The sequence below is a fragment of the Rhinolophus sinicus genome, linkage group LG04, assembly GCF_036562045.2.
Source record: "Rhinolophus sinicus isolate RSC01 linkage group LG04, ASM3656204v1, whole genome shotgun sequence".
Taxonomy (NCBI): Eukaryota; Metazoa; Chordata; class Mammalia; order Chiroptera; family Rhinolophidae; genus Rhinolophus; species Rhinolophus sinicus.
In genome coordinates, this window is record NC_133754.1 from 126,267,603 (window position 1) to 126,282,628 (window position 15,026).

At 41.6% G+C, this 15,026-nt stretch overlaps 1 protein-coding gene across 4 annotated transcripts in view; it reads right to left on the minus strand.

The window, feature by feature from the left end:
* ADAMTSL1 (ADAMTS like 1) overlaps positions 1-15,026 on the minus strand; it is an 890,862-nt gene that overhangs the window by 68,941 nt on the left and 806,895 nt on the right. For all 4 annotated transcript variants that reach the window (XM_074330338.1, XM_074330337.1, XM_019739192.2 and 1 more), the window contains one exon: positions 1,410-1,538. In XM_074330338.1, the coding sequence (XP_074186439.1) occupies positions 1,410-1,538 (129 nt within the window). The remainder of the gene's footprint in view (positions 1-1,409; positions 1,539-15,026) is intronic.

A 15,026-nucleotide genomic window follows, 5' to 3' on the forward strand; every position in this document is an offset into this window, starting at 1 on the left:
TCTATGTAAACTATGTAATATTCTTAAAATAGATGATTATATATCCATTAAAATGATGTCATAAGAGCCACTTGTAGCAGCAAAGTAAAAGCAGTTCCTTCTGCCACTTAGCATTTTAGCTGTCAGGATTTTGACGGGAGACTCAGATCAACGATGCTTTCTTTGTCCAGTAAATTCACAGACCAACTGTGTAACCAAAACTAGGCTCATTCCCACCTGCTTCGAATACATGCCGTATTTAAGAAAAGGCATAATGACAGAGACACAACTTTATTTTAGTTAACCATGATTAATACAAACGGTTCTATGAATAAAAATAAAAACAAGGAATGTCATGCGTAGGGCCAGGCAAAAACTGGACATGACAACCTAGGATCTCACTGTAAGGTTACCAAGAGTCAGTCTGTGGATGAAGTTGGGGAGACAGGGCCCTAGAAGGCAAGAAGAGTTGGCCAAAGCTGGTTTTACCAGCTCCCATGGTAAACACTTCCCCACCTGAATTCTGGGTCTCTCAGTCTTCCTCAAGTGCCCAGCTCCTTGTTTTGCTGCCTTTTGCTCCCCATTCTCTTAGTCCTACTGATCCCAACTCTCCAGAGGAGACCCCTCCTCTTCCCTGTGACTTTCTGGTCCCTGTAGGTCTCTGAGTCTGCAAGGCCAACCCGAGAGCACTGCCTATGTCACAACTCCTAACAGCACCGGCTATTTTCTTTAATGACTTGTACCCTCTTCTGATATGAGTAAGCTCCAGGTTCCTGATGGCCTTACCTCTGCCACTCCTTACCTGTCCATGACCACTGCCCCACGTTCAGGTCCCCACTATCCCTCCTCTAAATTACTATGATGGCTTCTTAGGTGGCCTCTCTGTTCCAGTGTTTCCTTCCTTCAATCCATTTTATGCATGGTGGGCAGCTTTCTCTATTGCAAGTATGGCTCCTTAATGTCCCCCTCTGTCTGCCTTTGTCTGAACTCCCTGGCCAAACATTCAAGGTCTCTCACAGCACAATTGCAACCCACCTTACTAAGGTTTAAGCCCCTCTACGCCATTTCTGCACTCAGCTCCAGCCAGACCAAAGCACACACTATTTGTTCCCTTACCATCCTGAGGCTTTCCTACTCCCTTGAATTTTTCTCACACTTTTTTGTCCACCTGGAACACCCTTTGCTTCCATCTTTGCACATTCACATTCTATCAGTATGCAAGGCTGAGATAAAAACCACCTCTTCTGTCCTAGTCAGAATTAATCTTTCCCTCCTCTAAACTTCTGTAGCACTTTGCACTGTCAGAATGACTGAGGTTCCTCCCTGAATCCCTGAGAGCAGAACTTGTATTATCTCTTTGGACATCCCAACCTAGCACAGGATCCATTGATATTTGAACAAATGAATTAACACATGAGTTACTTTCTCACCTGCAACTTGGCAGTTAATTGTCACATTCACTCCCCGCACTGTCTTGATGGTGCTTCCTACATCGGCTGTGATTGCAGGCTCCTTGGTGTTGATCACAGTTATTCGTGATGTTTTCACTAATGGCTTTCCTGAAGATGAGAAGAAACAGGAAATTATACTAGACAGTGGCTCTAGACTTGAAGCATTCCCTTGAAACAAGGATGATGAACAATGAACAACTGTTTACACACGCTTTTTCCACCAACCATGTTTTCCTTAGAGAAAAAATTGTAACTGCACAAGGTCCTCATTACTGCTGGGCAGAGGTGGGACTTCTGGCTACCTACATGGTCCTCATGGACACCACCGTGGGAGGGGCCTTGTTATCACTGGGTGGTGGGTGAAAGTCCTGCCTCACCAGGAGGCTTTCTCTATCAGCCCCCAAAGGGAAGGGTAAAGGGGGCACTGCAGGGTGAGGGTGAACTCCAAGCTCCCCGTATGGTCTCCACATTATGCCTTGGTGGGGATGAAATCTGTCTCCTTTGACGTGGCATCCATGGTCGGTGTTGGGAACTTTATTTCAGTCTGACAAGGTGAAGTCTAGTCTCACCACTCAGCCTTTGCTGGTGTGGGTGACAGTGGACCACAGTAATTTCTGTGGTGTTTGAAGTGGAGAGGTATTTTCCAAAAGTTTTCTGTCTTGCTAGGCTGACTCTTTCCTGGTCCTCTGGCTAGAGAAAGCAGACTTCAGGTGAGGCATTTTTTTCCCCCTGTTCTCATTGCATTTTCTGGTGGCTGCCTTTTTTAGCTCCAAGTTTAGGATTTAGGAGGCAAAAAGAAAACCCAAAGAAATCACAGTTGTGTTGTTCCTCAATTCCTAAGGTCCCTATCCAGTCTGTTTACTCCTTTCCACTTTTCAGCCTTCTTGTGTTTGTTTTATATATAATGTCCATGTGTTTCAATTGTATTTAGTAGGAGGAACGGGGAAAAGTATATCTATGCCATCTTCCTGGAAGTGGAAATTTTGTGTACATTACATTTTAAAAGGCCTTTATCAGCTGGGGATAAAAATCCAGCACTTTGTGTACCCGACCACAAAATACAATGAAAAATTCATTTATTGAGTACCTTGGGGAAATAAGGGTCCACATGAAATCATTTTCATACATGTTAAGCTTAATTTTTTGTAAGTCAAATGGATTTAATTTTGTTTCAATCCTTTTATAGGTAGGATATTCTACAATAATATTTATTCGTCCGCGCCTTCATTAGCTGTGAAGAAAACCATACTTCAATACTGTCTTACATCTGCTTTTTTATACTTTTTGTTTTCTCCCTCATCTATCCTTTAGTCCAGCTTGCACTGACACACAGCCTTATATTACAAGCGGTTCCTCTTTCTTCTCCTCTCCACTTTCAATTGCCTTCTAGACATAGATTATTAAACTCATTAGAGCTATGTTTAAGGGCAGAAACTGAGTAAGGTTTTGAGGCGCTCCCCTTTAATATATGCATAGACTCTCCATATCTGTTTTGACTGTCTAGGGGTCTTTTCCCTTATCTCACCTATATTCCGTATACTTGAGATTATATATGACCTGATGTGAAGATGAATGACTTTGTACTATGATGGGTTCTGAGACTACTACAGGGTGATAATGGGAAAAGCAGTTGTAATGACATTGAATTAATACGGGCATATTTACCTTACCTCCCTACCCATAAGAGGCTCCCAGCTCTAACTCCAGTCATATCCTAAATTTCACCAGCCTCTCTGGTGCTGCCTCTTCTCTGGCTGGACCACTGCAGAGCCTAACTGGCCTCTTTGCTTCCACTCTTCCTCCACTACAGTCTCTTATGATGGCCGGAGTGATCTTTCTATAACATGAGTCAGATCACATAACTCCTCTGCTTAAATTATCCAGTGCCTTTTCAGTGCAATTAGCACATGATTTCAAGCTCCTTTTCAGGACCAACCATTCCTATAGGTTCAGGTCCAGCTGTCTACCTCTCTTACCTCCCTGAGACCACACGCCCATCAGTCACTGTGCTTCCGCCACACTGGCCTTCCCTTCCCTCCTCCACAGCATCAGCACGTTTGTCCCGGCTGTTCCTTTTCCCTGACATCCTCCACCTACAGACATTGGCACAGCTGACTTCTTTTGGCCGTTCATGTCTCCGTGCAAATATCACCTCCTAGTGGGGCCTTTTCCAACCACCCCATCTAGAACATGCACCCCTTCACTCCCCTGCCAATCATTATGTATCTCAGCACCAATTTTATTTTCTTCATAAGCACTGGAACTATCAGAATTTACCTTATTTGTGTGTTCTCTGCTTCCCGCCCTTCACCATGTAACCTCCATATTAATAGGGATCATATTCTCTTGTTCTCTTCTTTATTCCTACCACCTCATCCTGGCACATAGTAGGTCCTCAATAAGTATCCAGTTAATGAATACATATGAAGGTTGGGCAATTAAGTTCGCCAACTTTCCACCATACACTTACACAGTGGAAAGTTCGTGACCTTTATTGTCCGACTTTTGTACGTGCATATGGTGTGCTACGTGCATTATCTGAACTTGTTTTTGCTGTCATAACAACTGAGAGGCAGGTAAAGATTTTCTGCCTTTTATACAGACAAGGAACTTAGGCTGAAAGGCCTCAGGGTTTGTCCAAGGCCAGAGAGCCAGCAAGTGGTCGGGCTGAACTAGACTCCAGAACTTTGACCTAAAGTCCAGTGCTTGTAACTGGGGATCCCAAATCCATGTCTGTGGACTGGCTGCCTCAGAACCCCCAGGGCACTTGTTAAAAACATAATCTGTCCTGTTATAATACAATAGTTGCCTCACTGTGTAATAAAAACAACGGTGCCAATGGGGAAAAGCAGGTTAGGGACCAGAGAGTTTCAGACTCACAATTACCAAGTTATTTTTCCTATAGGAATTTTAATAATAAAGGTGGTTTTTATAGCTGCAAGTGTATAGCTATAAAATTCAAATGTCACTGAATTAAATCCAGCCCTTAATTAATTATATTGAGCTTTTGCTGAAAAGTAATGGCCTTTTGTCCTGTCACTAGAGGTGCTAATGTTAGCACAGGCTACGTATACGTGCTTATTACCTTCGTGATCCATTGTTAAGACAAAGCACCAAGTTATCCAAGTATTTATAATTAATAGAAATTTATAATGAAAACAATGTTTGGTAATCAATTGACTCTCTTACATTTATTAGAAAAAAGCTTGTATATATTATTGAGTCCCACTCTAGACCTATTAAACCCGAATCTCAGGTGGTGCGATGGAAGCTGTAATCTCTATTTTTAACAAGTTCCTAGGTGATTCTGATATGCAGCCAGGTTTGATAATCAATGCATTACATTGTTTCAGTTTTTCTTGAACTGGTTTCTCTGATTCTTGGTGAGAGCTGAGATTTCCTTTGAGAGACTACTCGTTCTCTATTAGAAAGCTTCAAGGTGGAACCCTTATTTCAATGGCCAACTAAAAACAACAACAAAATAAGGCCTTTGTCCAGTCCCTATAGGTACTAATGTTAGCACAGGCTACGTATACATTCTTATTACCTTTGTGAGCCATCGTTAAGACGAAGCACTTGGCTGATCACCTACTGAGTGAGCACTGCTACGTGATGCCCTGCCTATGCGTGTGTTCGACTTCAATCACATTCACTAGTATTACTTTAATTATGGAAGTTAACTAAGAAGACAAAAGTTAACTAAGAAGACAAAAGTAGAGATGCAAGAGGCAGTGAAATGGTAATTTATGCATCTGAGCTAGGAGAATGCTAAAGAAAGGTCATGGCACACCCCACCAAAAAGGCTTCACAACAGGCAAAACAGAAAAAGTGCTTAGAGTGCGAAGTCACGATCACAGAGCCTCTGTACTGAGTTGCGCCTCAGCCATCAGGACTATGGACGTGTTGCAAGCAGCCATTTCATTGCAGCAAATCAGCCTGTGCCAGCAGATTAATTTGGTGTTAATTTATGGAAATTGACAGGGTTTATATATTACTCTTCCATTTCATCTCTAAATGTGCGTCATAGTTGAATGAGAGCTAGACACAGGAGGAGACGATGCCTAGTTTTACAGCTGCAAAAATTTAACAAAAGCAAGGAGATGGAAACAAAGGCAATCTTTTCAATTTATCAGGCCCAATAGGAGGAATGAAGCCCCACTGAGAGTCAGAAACAGAAACACTGAAAGCATCACTCTTGTTCAGTTCCTTCAGACCTCATCCAACCCTTCCCCTTAGCTTTTAGATTATGGTTCCTATTAGAAGTTACAGAGCGGGGAAAATAGAGCCTCCCTCGTACTGTGTTTCCCCGAAAATAAGACCTCACTGGAAAATAAGCCCTAGCATGATTTCTCAGTATGACATCCCCTGAACGTAAGCCCTCATGTGTCTTTTGGGGCAAAAATTCATATAAGACCCGGGCTTATTTTCGGAGAATCACGGTAAGCAAGGGCAGCCCTTGTACAAAGGGTGAGCCTGAGGTGTAGCTAAAACGTGTGTATGCAGATCCAATGGTGCCATCTCATGGTGCCTTCACAGTAGAGGTACTCAGTCAAGCCGGCACGGTCCTGATACTGAAGGATGAAGTCATGGGGAGTCAGGCAGGGACAGATGCAGCCCCAGGAGCAAAGGCTCGGAAATACGTTCCTGTGCACAGTCTGGGCTCTGGCTCACGCCTCTTTCCCTCATGTGTGACTCCGGGTAAAACCAAAGCCCAATGGGAAAAAATCTGAACATATGTGCTTGAAAAATAACTTTGGCCCAGTATAAAGGTAATCGAGAGAGGAGCCAGAGGAGATGGAAGGTTTGTTTTTTCGCGTGCAGCCAAGAACGGAGAGCACTGTAAGCAACTTTTTCTTAGGGCCAAAGTCCAGACCTCTGCTAATAGAAACTTTGTTTTCAACAGCACGATGCTTTCCATTTTAGAAGTCATGGCAGAGACGGACCTACTGTCAATCCAAGTCTTTTCTTCTTCTTCCTGGGCACCCAGCAAGGTCATTTCCCAGCCCCTTCGCTTAGGTTGTTGGCAAGGTACTGCATTCTAGCAGATGGAATGTGAGCAGAAGTGAAGTGTGACATTTCTTGACCAAAACCACAAAAACTCTCTTGTGCAATAATCTGTTTTAGACTTTATGTGAACAAGACATAATCTATCATGTTTTAGCCATCATCTATTTATGATTTTGTTTGCTATAGTAGTTATCAAATGTGAATGAATCCAGGTTTAATGAATATTTGTTCACTCATTGAATGAATGGATCAAATGGGTCTTCTTTCAATTCTTCTAATGAGTCACATCATTTGAAAGTGGGTCTTTACTATCTTTAGCCATCAAAAATCAATGGTACTTCAAAGACTTGAGATTCTCCCCATTCAGCTAGAGATAATCTATGCTAGCAAGCGTGCATGTGTATTCATTCCCCAGGAGAACGAGGAGACCTGTTGGTGATTACTGGACACTGGGCAATGACAGAAAGAGGGCTGCAGCAAGCACGTTTGGAGATGACTGAGAGCTCCAGGAAGGATGCATAAATGGCAAACGGGTGTGAGATTGGGACACCTAAACTAGCGCCTGGCAGAGTCTTCCTGGAGTACTGCTCTGATACAGATCCCGGGACACAATCATGAGGACTGAGCAGCATAGACAGCAGCATAAATGATAAACTAGTGATGCTTGCAGTGGGCATGGGCATGAGAAGTGCAGCCTACATGCCAGGTGCCTGGATCTCTTCACTTAATAGCTGAATGACCTTGGGAAAGTTATTTAATCTCTTTGTGCCTTAGTTTTCTTCTTCTATGGTCGTTGAGAGGAGTAAGTACATTAACGCATGCCAAACTGTTAGAACAGTGCCTTAGCAGAGAGTGAGGTTTGAAGAAATGTTGGCTATCAGAATGCTAATATTAGGGAGAGAACATGCTAGGAGGAACTAGCAGTATTAGGAACTTATGAAAACACACAGAAAAGGAAACTTTACAGAAAGGAAAGAGGAAAGGGAAATAATTTGTTATTGAGAAGGAACTCAACAGCTTCTATTCTGAAGAACCATGAGGGTTAGAATAATTTAAATACAAGAGATAATTAGAAGAAATAATTTAAATACAATGGATTCTCCTGAAATTGGAATCAGTACCTGGTCAGACATAGAGAGCTTCAAAGTCACACTGAGGCTGACCACATTGGAGAGTCTAACAGTTGTCTACTACCAGAGAAGTTATGAAACAATATATGCTAGGCTCGCTTGCTGGCGACTCCCACGAGACTGCTCAAAAAAAGAGTTGTCTTATCCATGGCAGATCCAAATCGCAATCCAAGAGAAAGTTGAATAAAATAGTGATGCTCATTAATTAAAATATTCGAGTATACAGAAATGAGGTGTTAGAAATCTCACATTGTTCAATACCTAAAACTAAGAAAACTGTATTAACTCAGAATGAATCAATGGATAATGCACTGTAATCGGTGAGAATATTATCAAAGCAATGCCTTGAGAAACGCTAGCCTCTACTTAACAATGCAATTAGCCTAGGTCCCTTACAAGGGACCCTAGAGTTACATCTGCAAAAATTCCCTGAAATGAGAATTCCCTGTTGGAAGAATTTAAGACCTTATGAGTTAAGCAAAGTTTAAGGGAACCACAATCAGAGTGAACATACGAAACCCTTATAAATAACATCTTATACATCTGAAATCACTAATGATGGATACTGACTATTAATATTCAGTTACCATTTCTTGCTCGCCAGAAACTTTTCAGGATCTGGCTACCTGGCAATTTCAACAAGAGTGGCTTTGTTACAGATAATAGTCATATTAAAATGCATGATTTTTTTTTTTAGTCTGGTTCTCCTTCCAAATGCCTTTTGCATTTTGTAGCTCAGAAATTTTTAACTCCATCCTGTCCTGCTGTCTCTCTTGCAAGGTCTCCTTCACTTCCATCTTCTGCTTCCCGAGTCAGCATTTGGTCTTTCAGCCCACTCTGTTTACTCTGCACTCTTTCTCCCTACCAGTCCTCTGAGAACTTTTCCTCTCATCTGTTATTTTTCCAAGACATCATTGCAAAAGCTGTACTTCTTTGCCACGTAGTCTTCTATTCTCCCAAAGATAAAGGAAGTAAATCTGCAAATGTTAGAGTTTCAGGTAAGGAGAGATTATAGCTGGTAGTGGTGGGTGTGGACCACTGTACTTTTATTTGTGTATAAGAGATCCGCAGAACTCTTAGGTCTAAAGGACACCCAAGTGTGCCTCTGTTTACATTAAGGACACAGGTTTATACTAGTTCTAAATCTGTTTCTAAATTTTGCAATGAGGCAAACACTTTCCCTAGAATTTTACTTATTCTATTGTTACAATAAACTTCCCTTTTTAGTAATAGTAAAAACAAATGTTTCTCTCTCATCCAAATCATTACATGGTTTTAGTTACTGTAATCTAATAAAATAGACTGTTATTACATTTCAGGTAATACTCTGACTATATCTCGGCAATGAGGTATACAATATGAGCTGGGAATATAGAATGTGGAAGATTTAACCAGAGTACTGGTAGCTTCCAGTTTACGGTCAGAGCACAGAGATGTTTAGATTGAAACAGAATTTTAAAAAATTTGAATTAGTTGGGCTCAGTTAAAAAGGGAGAGATTAAAAAAAGTGTGAGTGTGTGTGTGTGTGTGTGTTTTGGTTGGGCATACTTGGAAAAACTGGAAGGTCTATTAACACTAGATTTGCATTTGTCTTTGGCAATAGTCAGATGAAAATAAGCTGTCTTTTAGACAGGGTATGGTAGGCAGAACAATGGCCCTCAAAAGATGTCTGAACCCTAAACCCTGGAGCCTGTGACTATGGTAGATTACATGGCAAAAGGGAACAAATGTTGCACATGGAATTATGTAGCTAATGAGCTGACTTTAAAATAAAGAGATTTCCTAGATTATCTAGGTGGGCTCGGTCTAATCACACAAACTCTTAAAATCAGAAGACAGAGACAGAAGAATTTGTCAGAGAGACAATGTGAGAAGGACTGGACCCACCATTGCTGGCTTTGAAGATGGAGGAAGACGGCTACGAGCTAAGGAATGCAGCGGCTTCTAGAAGCTGGGAATGATGCTCGGTTTATCACCAGCAAGAAAACAGGGAACAGGGTCCTAGGTCACAAGGAACCAAATTCTGCCAACAACCCGAATGAGCAGGAAAAGCATTCTCTCCTAGAGCTTTCAAAAGGAATGCAGCCCGTTGATACCTTGATTTTATCCTGGTGAGACTGTGCTGGACTTGTGACCTACAGAACTGTAAGATAACATGTTTGTGTGGCATTGAGACTCTGAATTTTTGGTGATTTGTTATGGCAGCAATAAAAAATGAGTCCACAGGCCCTATGCACTGTCTACTTCACCAAAGTTATCACGTTAACAAAGGTGATGGATACATGACTAATAAGTACATGGAAAGATTTCTGACACCATGAGTCATTGGGGAAACAAATTAAAATCACAGTGAATTATCACTTCACATCCCTGAGAGTGGCCAGAATAAAAGAAAATAGATAAGTGTTGACAACAAATATAGAGAAACTGGAACACTCACACAGTGCTGGTAGAAATATAAACTTGAGCAGCCACTTTGGAACATAACTGGCAGTTTCTTAAAAAGTTAAACATACAAGTGCCACACGACTCAGCAATTCTACTTTTAGGTACATATACCTGAGAGAAATGAAAACATATGTCCACACAAAAACTTGCACATGAATGTCCATTGTAGCATTATTCTTAATAGCCAACAAATGGAAACAACCTACATGCCCATCAACTGATGAATGGAGGATAGAATGTGGTATATTCACACAATGGACTATTATTCCACTACAAAAAGGAACGGGGAATCCATTCTACAACACAGATGAACCTTGAAAACATTATGCTAAGTGAAAGAAATCAGTAACAAAGGACTATGTATTGTATGATGAATAGGCAGATCTACAGAGACATAGTAAATTAGTGGTTGCCCAGGGCTGGAGGAAGTTGGGGGGTTGGGGAGTGATGGTAAAGGGGTGTGGAGTTTATTTCTGGGATAATGAAAACACTCTAAAATTGAGATTGAGTATAGTGATGGATGCATAACTGAATGTATAAAAAGCCACTGAATTGTATACTTTTAATATCTGAATTGTCATAGTACGAGTATGTGAATTATACTTCACTGAAATTTTTTTGAGGGGCAGCCAGTTAGCTCAGTTGGTTAGAGTGCGGTGCTCTTAACAACAAGATTGCCGGTTCAATCCCCACATGGGCCACTGTGAGCTGCACCCTCCACAACTAAATTGAAACAACTACTTGACTTGGAGCTGATGGGTCCTGGAAAACCACACTTAAAACACACAAAAAAGTTTTTTTGAAAAAATCCCACCACCTTAGATTGTGTGATAGTTACAAGACTTAAAATATTTGCTTAAAAAAAAAATCACTGAATTGCACACCTACAACGAGTGGATTTTACGGTATATAAATTACACCTTGATAAAGCAGAAAAAAATAGTTTTAACCTGATTTAACCTTTTCTTGATGAGTCAGTGTCAACATTGTGATTATTTATCTTGCATAAAAATTGAGAAGGAATTGGAATTTCTTTGCTCTTGTGATTCTGTTAAGTTGGTGTGCCTTCAATATACATATTGCAGTGCACTTAGTACCTAAGGAAGTGGGTAGCCTGCCCTTTCCTGAACGTTCCCAGGCCACATGGCTGCCCTCTTCTCCACTCATTTTCTAAAGATAATTTTCACCTATGCCAGTGTGTCAGGTTGCTCAAGTTACCTCTTCTAATCATTCAATTGAAGCTGATGATTCCTCGAGAGACTAAGGTGGCAAGTGGGGCTGTCACAACTTCTTTTGCAGAGTCCTGGACAAGGGACCCCATACCCAGTATGGCTGTGTGACACTGCAGCCTCTCCTAGAAGCAACCAACCAAGGATACGATGTGCCCCACTACCTGTCCCACCACCCATTCCTTCCTCATTCCATTGGATTGATGTGGGAATTCCTTTTTTCAGGATTCGAAATGAGCTAGCTTGGACCATTTGTGTTTCCTAGTTTGTTTACTCTAGTTTCCTGGGGAGCAGAGTAAATTGGATTCTCCTGCTATAACTTTATCTATTTTATCTAAGTTCTACAAAAGCTAGGGGTCTTCAGTGGGCAAGCTGCACAGTGTACGTATTGAGGAAAAACCTAAGGACCTCGGCTACTTGGTATTCTATCAGACAAGGAGGTCCCCTAATGGCAGCTTGAAGTCCATGGCCATCAATTATCCTGTGGTTCAGCATACCATCAGGGACACACACAGCCAAACTTGTCTGCCTTTCCCTCTGTCCTAGGGAACTGGAGCAAACCTTTCTTTGTCAGTCTCTGCCACTGGTGACAAGGCCCTCTCTGAGTCAAACTCTCTATGAAGCAAAGCCTTCTGGTTAACAGAACTGCTGGATGAAAAATCCAGAAATGCCAATTTGAAATGACTTACATTATGAAAAGTTTACAAAACTGCCTGTCTTTTATTGCAGCTACTAAATCATGATGGGGAAGGGAAAGAAAAAAAATTTCAAAAGCAACTGCCTTTTATTTTTATTCTCCCAGAGAGGTTTCTGTGATCTCTTTATTAGACACAATATGTGTCAGCTATTCAACTCATAAAAACGCAGAAAAACATGCCAGGGAAGGAGAAATATTTTCTGTTTCTCCTTTGCTGTCGAAACTTTGAATGAGCTCATCTGTGTTCTCTCCTTTCAATGAAAGATCTGCTCATCCCTCATCTTCTTCTCATTTTCCATTGGTGATGTCAGACAGGCCTTACAGTATCCCTTTTGTGATCTTATAAAGTCAGTGACAACCAAAAACATTTCCCTTCTGGCTATGACCTCATCAGTGGCCCACACCTGGGCAGGCCTCATCTGCATTGGTAAGTATTGCTCAACTCCACGGATCCAGACTGAAGCAATTTATCAGGGAAGTACCGCCTTCCTTCAAAATGCTGCCTACACCATTCAGATTCAGAAGATTTCTGAGCAACCTGGCTGAGTGCTGAATATGACTCGTCAATGGCTCTTCAATCTTTATGCCTATCTTTGTTTACACCTGAAACGCTCCTGTACCTAGCCCTGTTTTTGCCTGGACAAAAAGTAATCAGTACTTCCGAATGTTAGGTAGGTGACATTTTGGTGATATTCTTAGAGTCCCCTCCCCCTGCCCCCCTCTCCTCTACTATGTGCTACTCTCTGTCTACACTCTCAGCAGTGAAACCGGCGTCCAATTAAGTCAGTTTAGGACAGGAAGGTATTTTGTGCCACTGGGACTACATGGCTGTGAGTTTCCTGAGCCAGGGAGGTGGAGAGGGAAGCACTGGCTATCTCCATGCTGAGAGACACTCGCAGATTACTCTCAAATCTCTGAGACTTAGAAAATAAAATCAATACAGAATGGATGAGTTTGGGGAGAAGCAAAATTTTGACACAGAGACAATATTTTACAGGCCCAAAGAGGGCAGAGCAAGGAAGGTTTGGCTGTATTGGTATAACTAAAACTAAACCGTGTTTACCTGTTTAAATGCAAATTGGGGAGAGTAGTGAGCTTACAATGCACCTGAGAGGCAGAAGAGGCAACTCACTGAATTCAGAGCACAGGGTGACTCAGCGGGAGAGGTCTAGCTGTGGGTCAGGGAGAGTTCATCAGGCCTCCCTTCCTGAGGCCCATGGGAAATATTCCTTATCACCAGCCACCTCCCTTGCTCTGAATCTCGGCACTCCTTCAGCCTCCCCAGTTGACACTGAGACACAGAGGGTCTGTGAGCATTCTGGTCTCTGAAAAAGAACCTTCCCTACTGTAAAACTAACTTGGCTTTTGTTTTGTGCATTATCCTCACAATAATAATGATAGCTAATAAATATTAAGTGCTTGCTATATGCCAGGCACAATTATAAGCATTTTATTATGAATGCATTTAATCTCCACAAGAACCCTCTGGGTCCAGCACTATTTTAATCACCATTTTACAAATAAAGAAGCTGAGTCAGAGAGTGTGAAGAAGTCGCTCAGGGTTATATAGCTAGGAAATGAGTGACAGAGCCAGGATTCAAATCGAGACCATGAGGCTCCAAAGCCTGCAGGCTTAACTGCCATGCTATGCCTGCCTTTGTGAATTATTATGAACAAATTTCCCTGCATCTGGTCAGCTCAGGTGCATTGGCAAGACCAAAGCCCATACACATTCCTTACAAAATCATGGGGATACCTGAGCACTCTGAGCCTCAAAATTTTTTCACTTTTAGCCTACGTTCATACTGAACCGAAGATAAAAATAACAAACAAACAAACAAAAAACAAAACCGAAAAAACCACCAAAAAAACCTAAACTCTGTAGTGTCTTTAAAAGCACAGAAGCACTGAGATTTACCATGAGGATCTGATTGCAAGTGAGCTGACTCAGCTGTTGAGTCCGTACTTGAAGAATTTCAGTGTGAAGACTTAGAGTGAAAAATACATGGAAGCAAGGTTGGGCTAATGTTTTACACATTTTAGAATTGCTTTCAGGATGTGTTTCATTTTAGAAGAGCTAGAGAAAAAACAGAAAACATTTATTGAGTGTGAACTATGTGCCTGGCATTGGGCTAAGTGATTTTTCACACATGCAAACTTATTTAACCTCACAACAGTCCTGTAAAATATTATTAATTTCATTTTTACGGATGAGAACAAAGACTCAATGAGGTTTTACATTTTGTTCAAGATCACACAGCTAATAAGTAGTATAATTGGTAATCAAACTGAGAAATGCATGATACCCATTTCCCCCCGTATTTAGGTTAGATTTAGGTTGTATCTTATACAGAGCTACATAGGACCTTGATGTGGATATCTGAAGGAAACTAACTATCTCTCAATTCCAACTAATCATGGGTACATCTATTGCCTTCACTAGTCTGGCAGTATTATGGAGCACAAAACTCAGGTCTTGTTTCTGCTGGATGTTGACAATATTTGGCAGAGGGTATGCTTACAACAGTAGCTACTGAGCCTTAATTCTGCGAGTGTAGACAATGACACAGGGGTAGATGACAATCCCAGGTAAAGACACAAATACAATCTTAAGGCAACATGTCCATTTTGGTCCTTAACTTTCAGAGGGATTGTTTGCCAGAATTTCCAGCAGACCGGAAAAAACCCCATCGCTGAAGCACAGGACACAGCTCCCTGGGCCCTGTGTGGTGTTTGTGATCTACCTACTCAGGCAGCCCCTTTCCTCCCTTCCCCGGTGCCTCTCTGGCTGCTCTGTCTCTCTTCCCTGGCTTTGAACCTTTTGGCAGCCTCCAATAGCTCCTCTTCAAAGAGCCGAAGACAAGTCTGATGTTTCAATTGCCTTGCTTAATTCCACACAGGTTTCCATTAATCATATTAAATTCAGGTGAACAAAGGGTATTTAGTTTGTGACAGAGCTGAAACATATCTGGATAAATATAAACAAGAGAGTTAATCCTGTAAGAGCCACTATTTGCCCTCAATTGGAAGGATGTCAGCAGTGCCCTTGCTAAAGGAGGTTGGAGGGTGGAAGCAGAAGAGATTT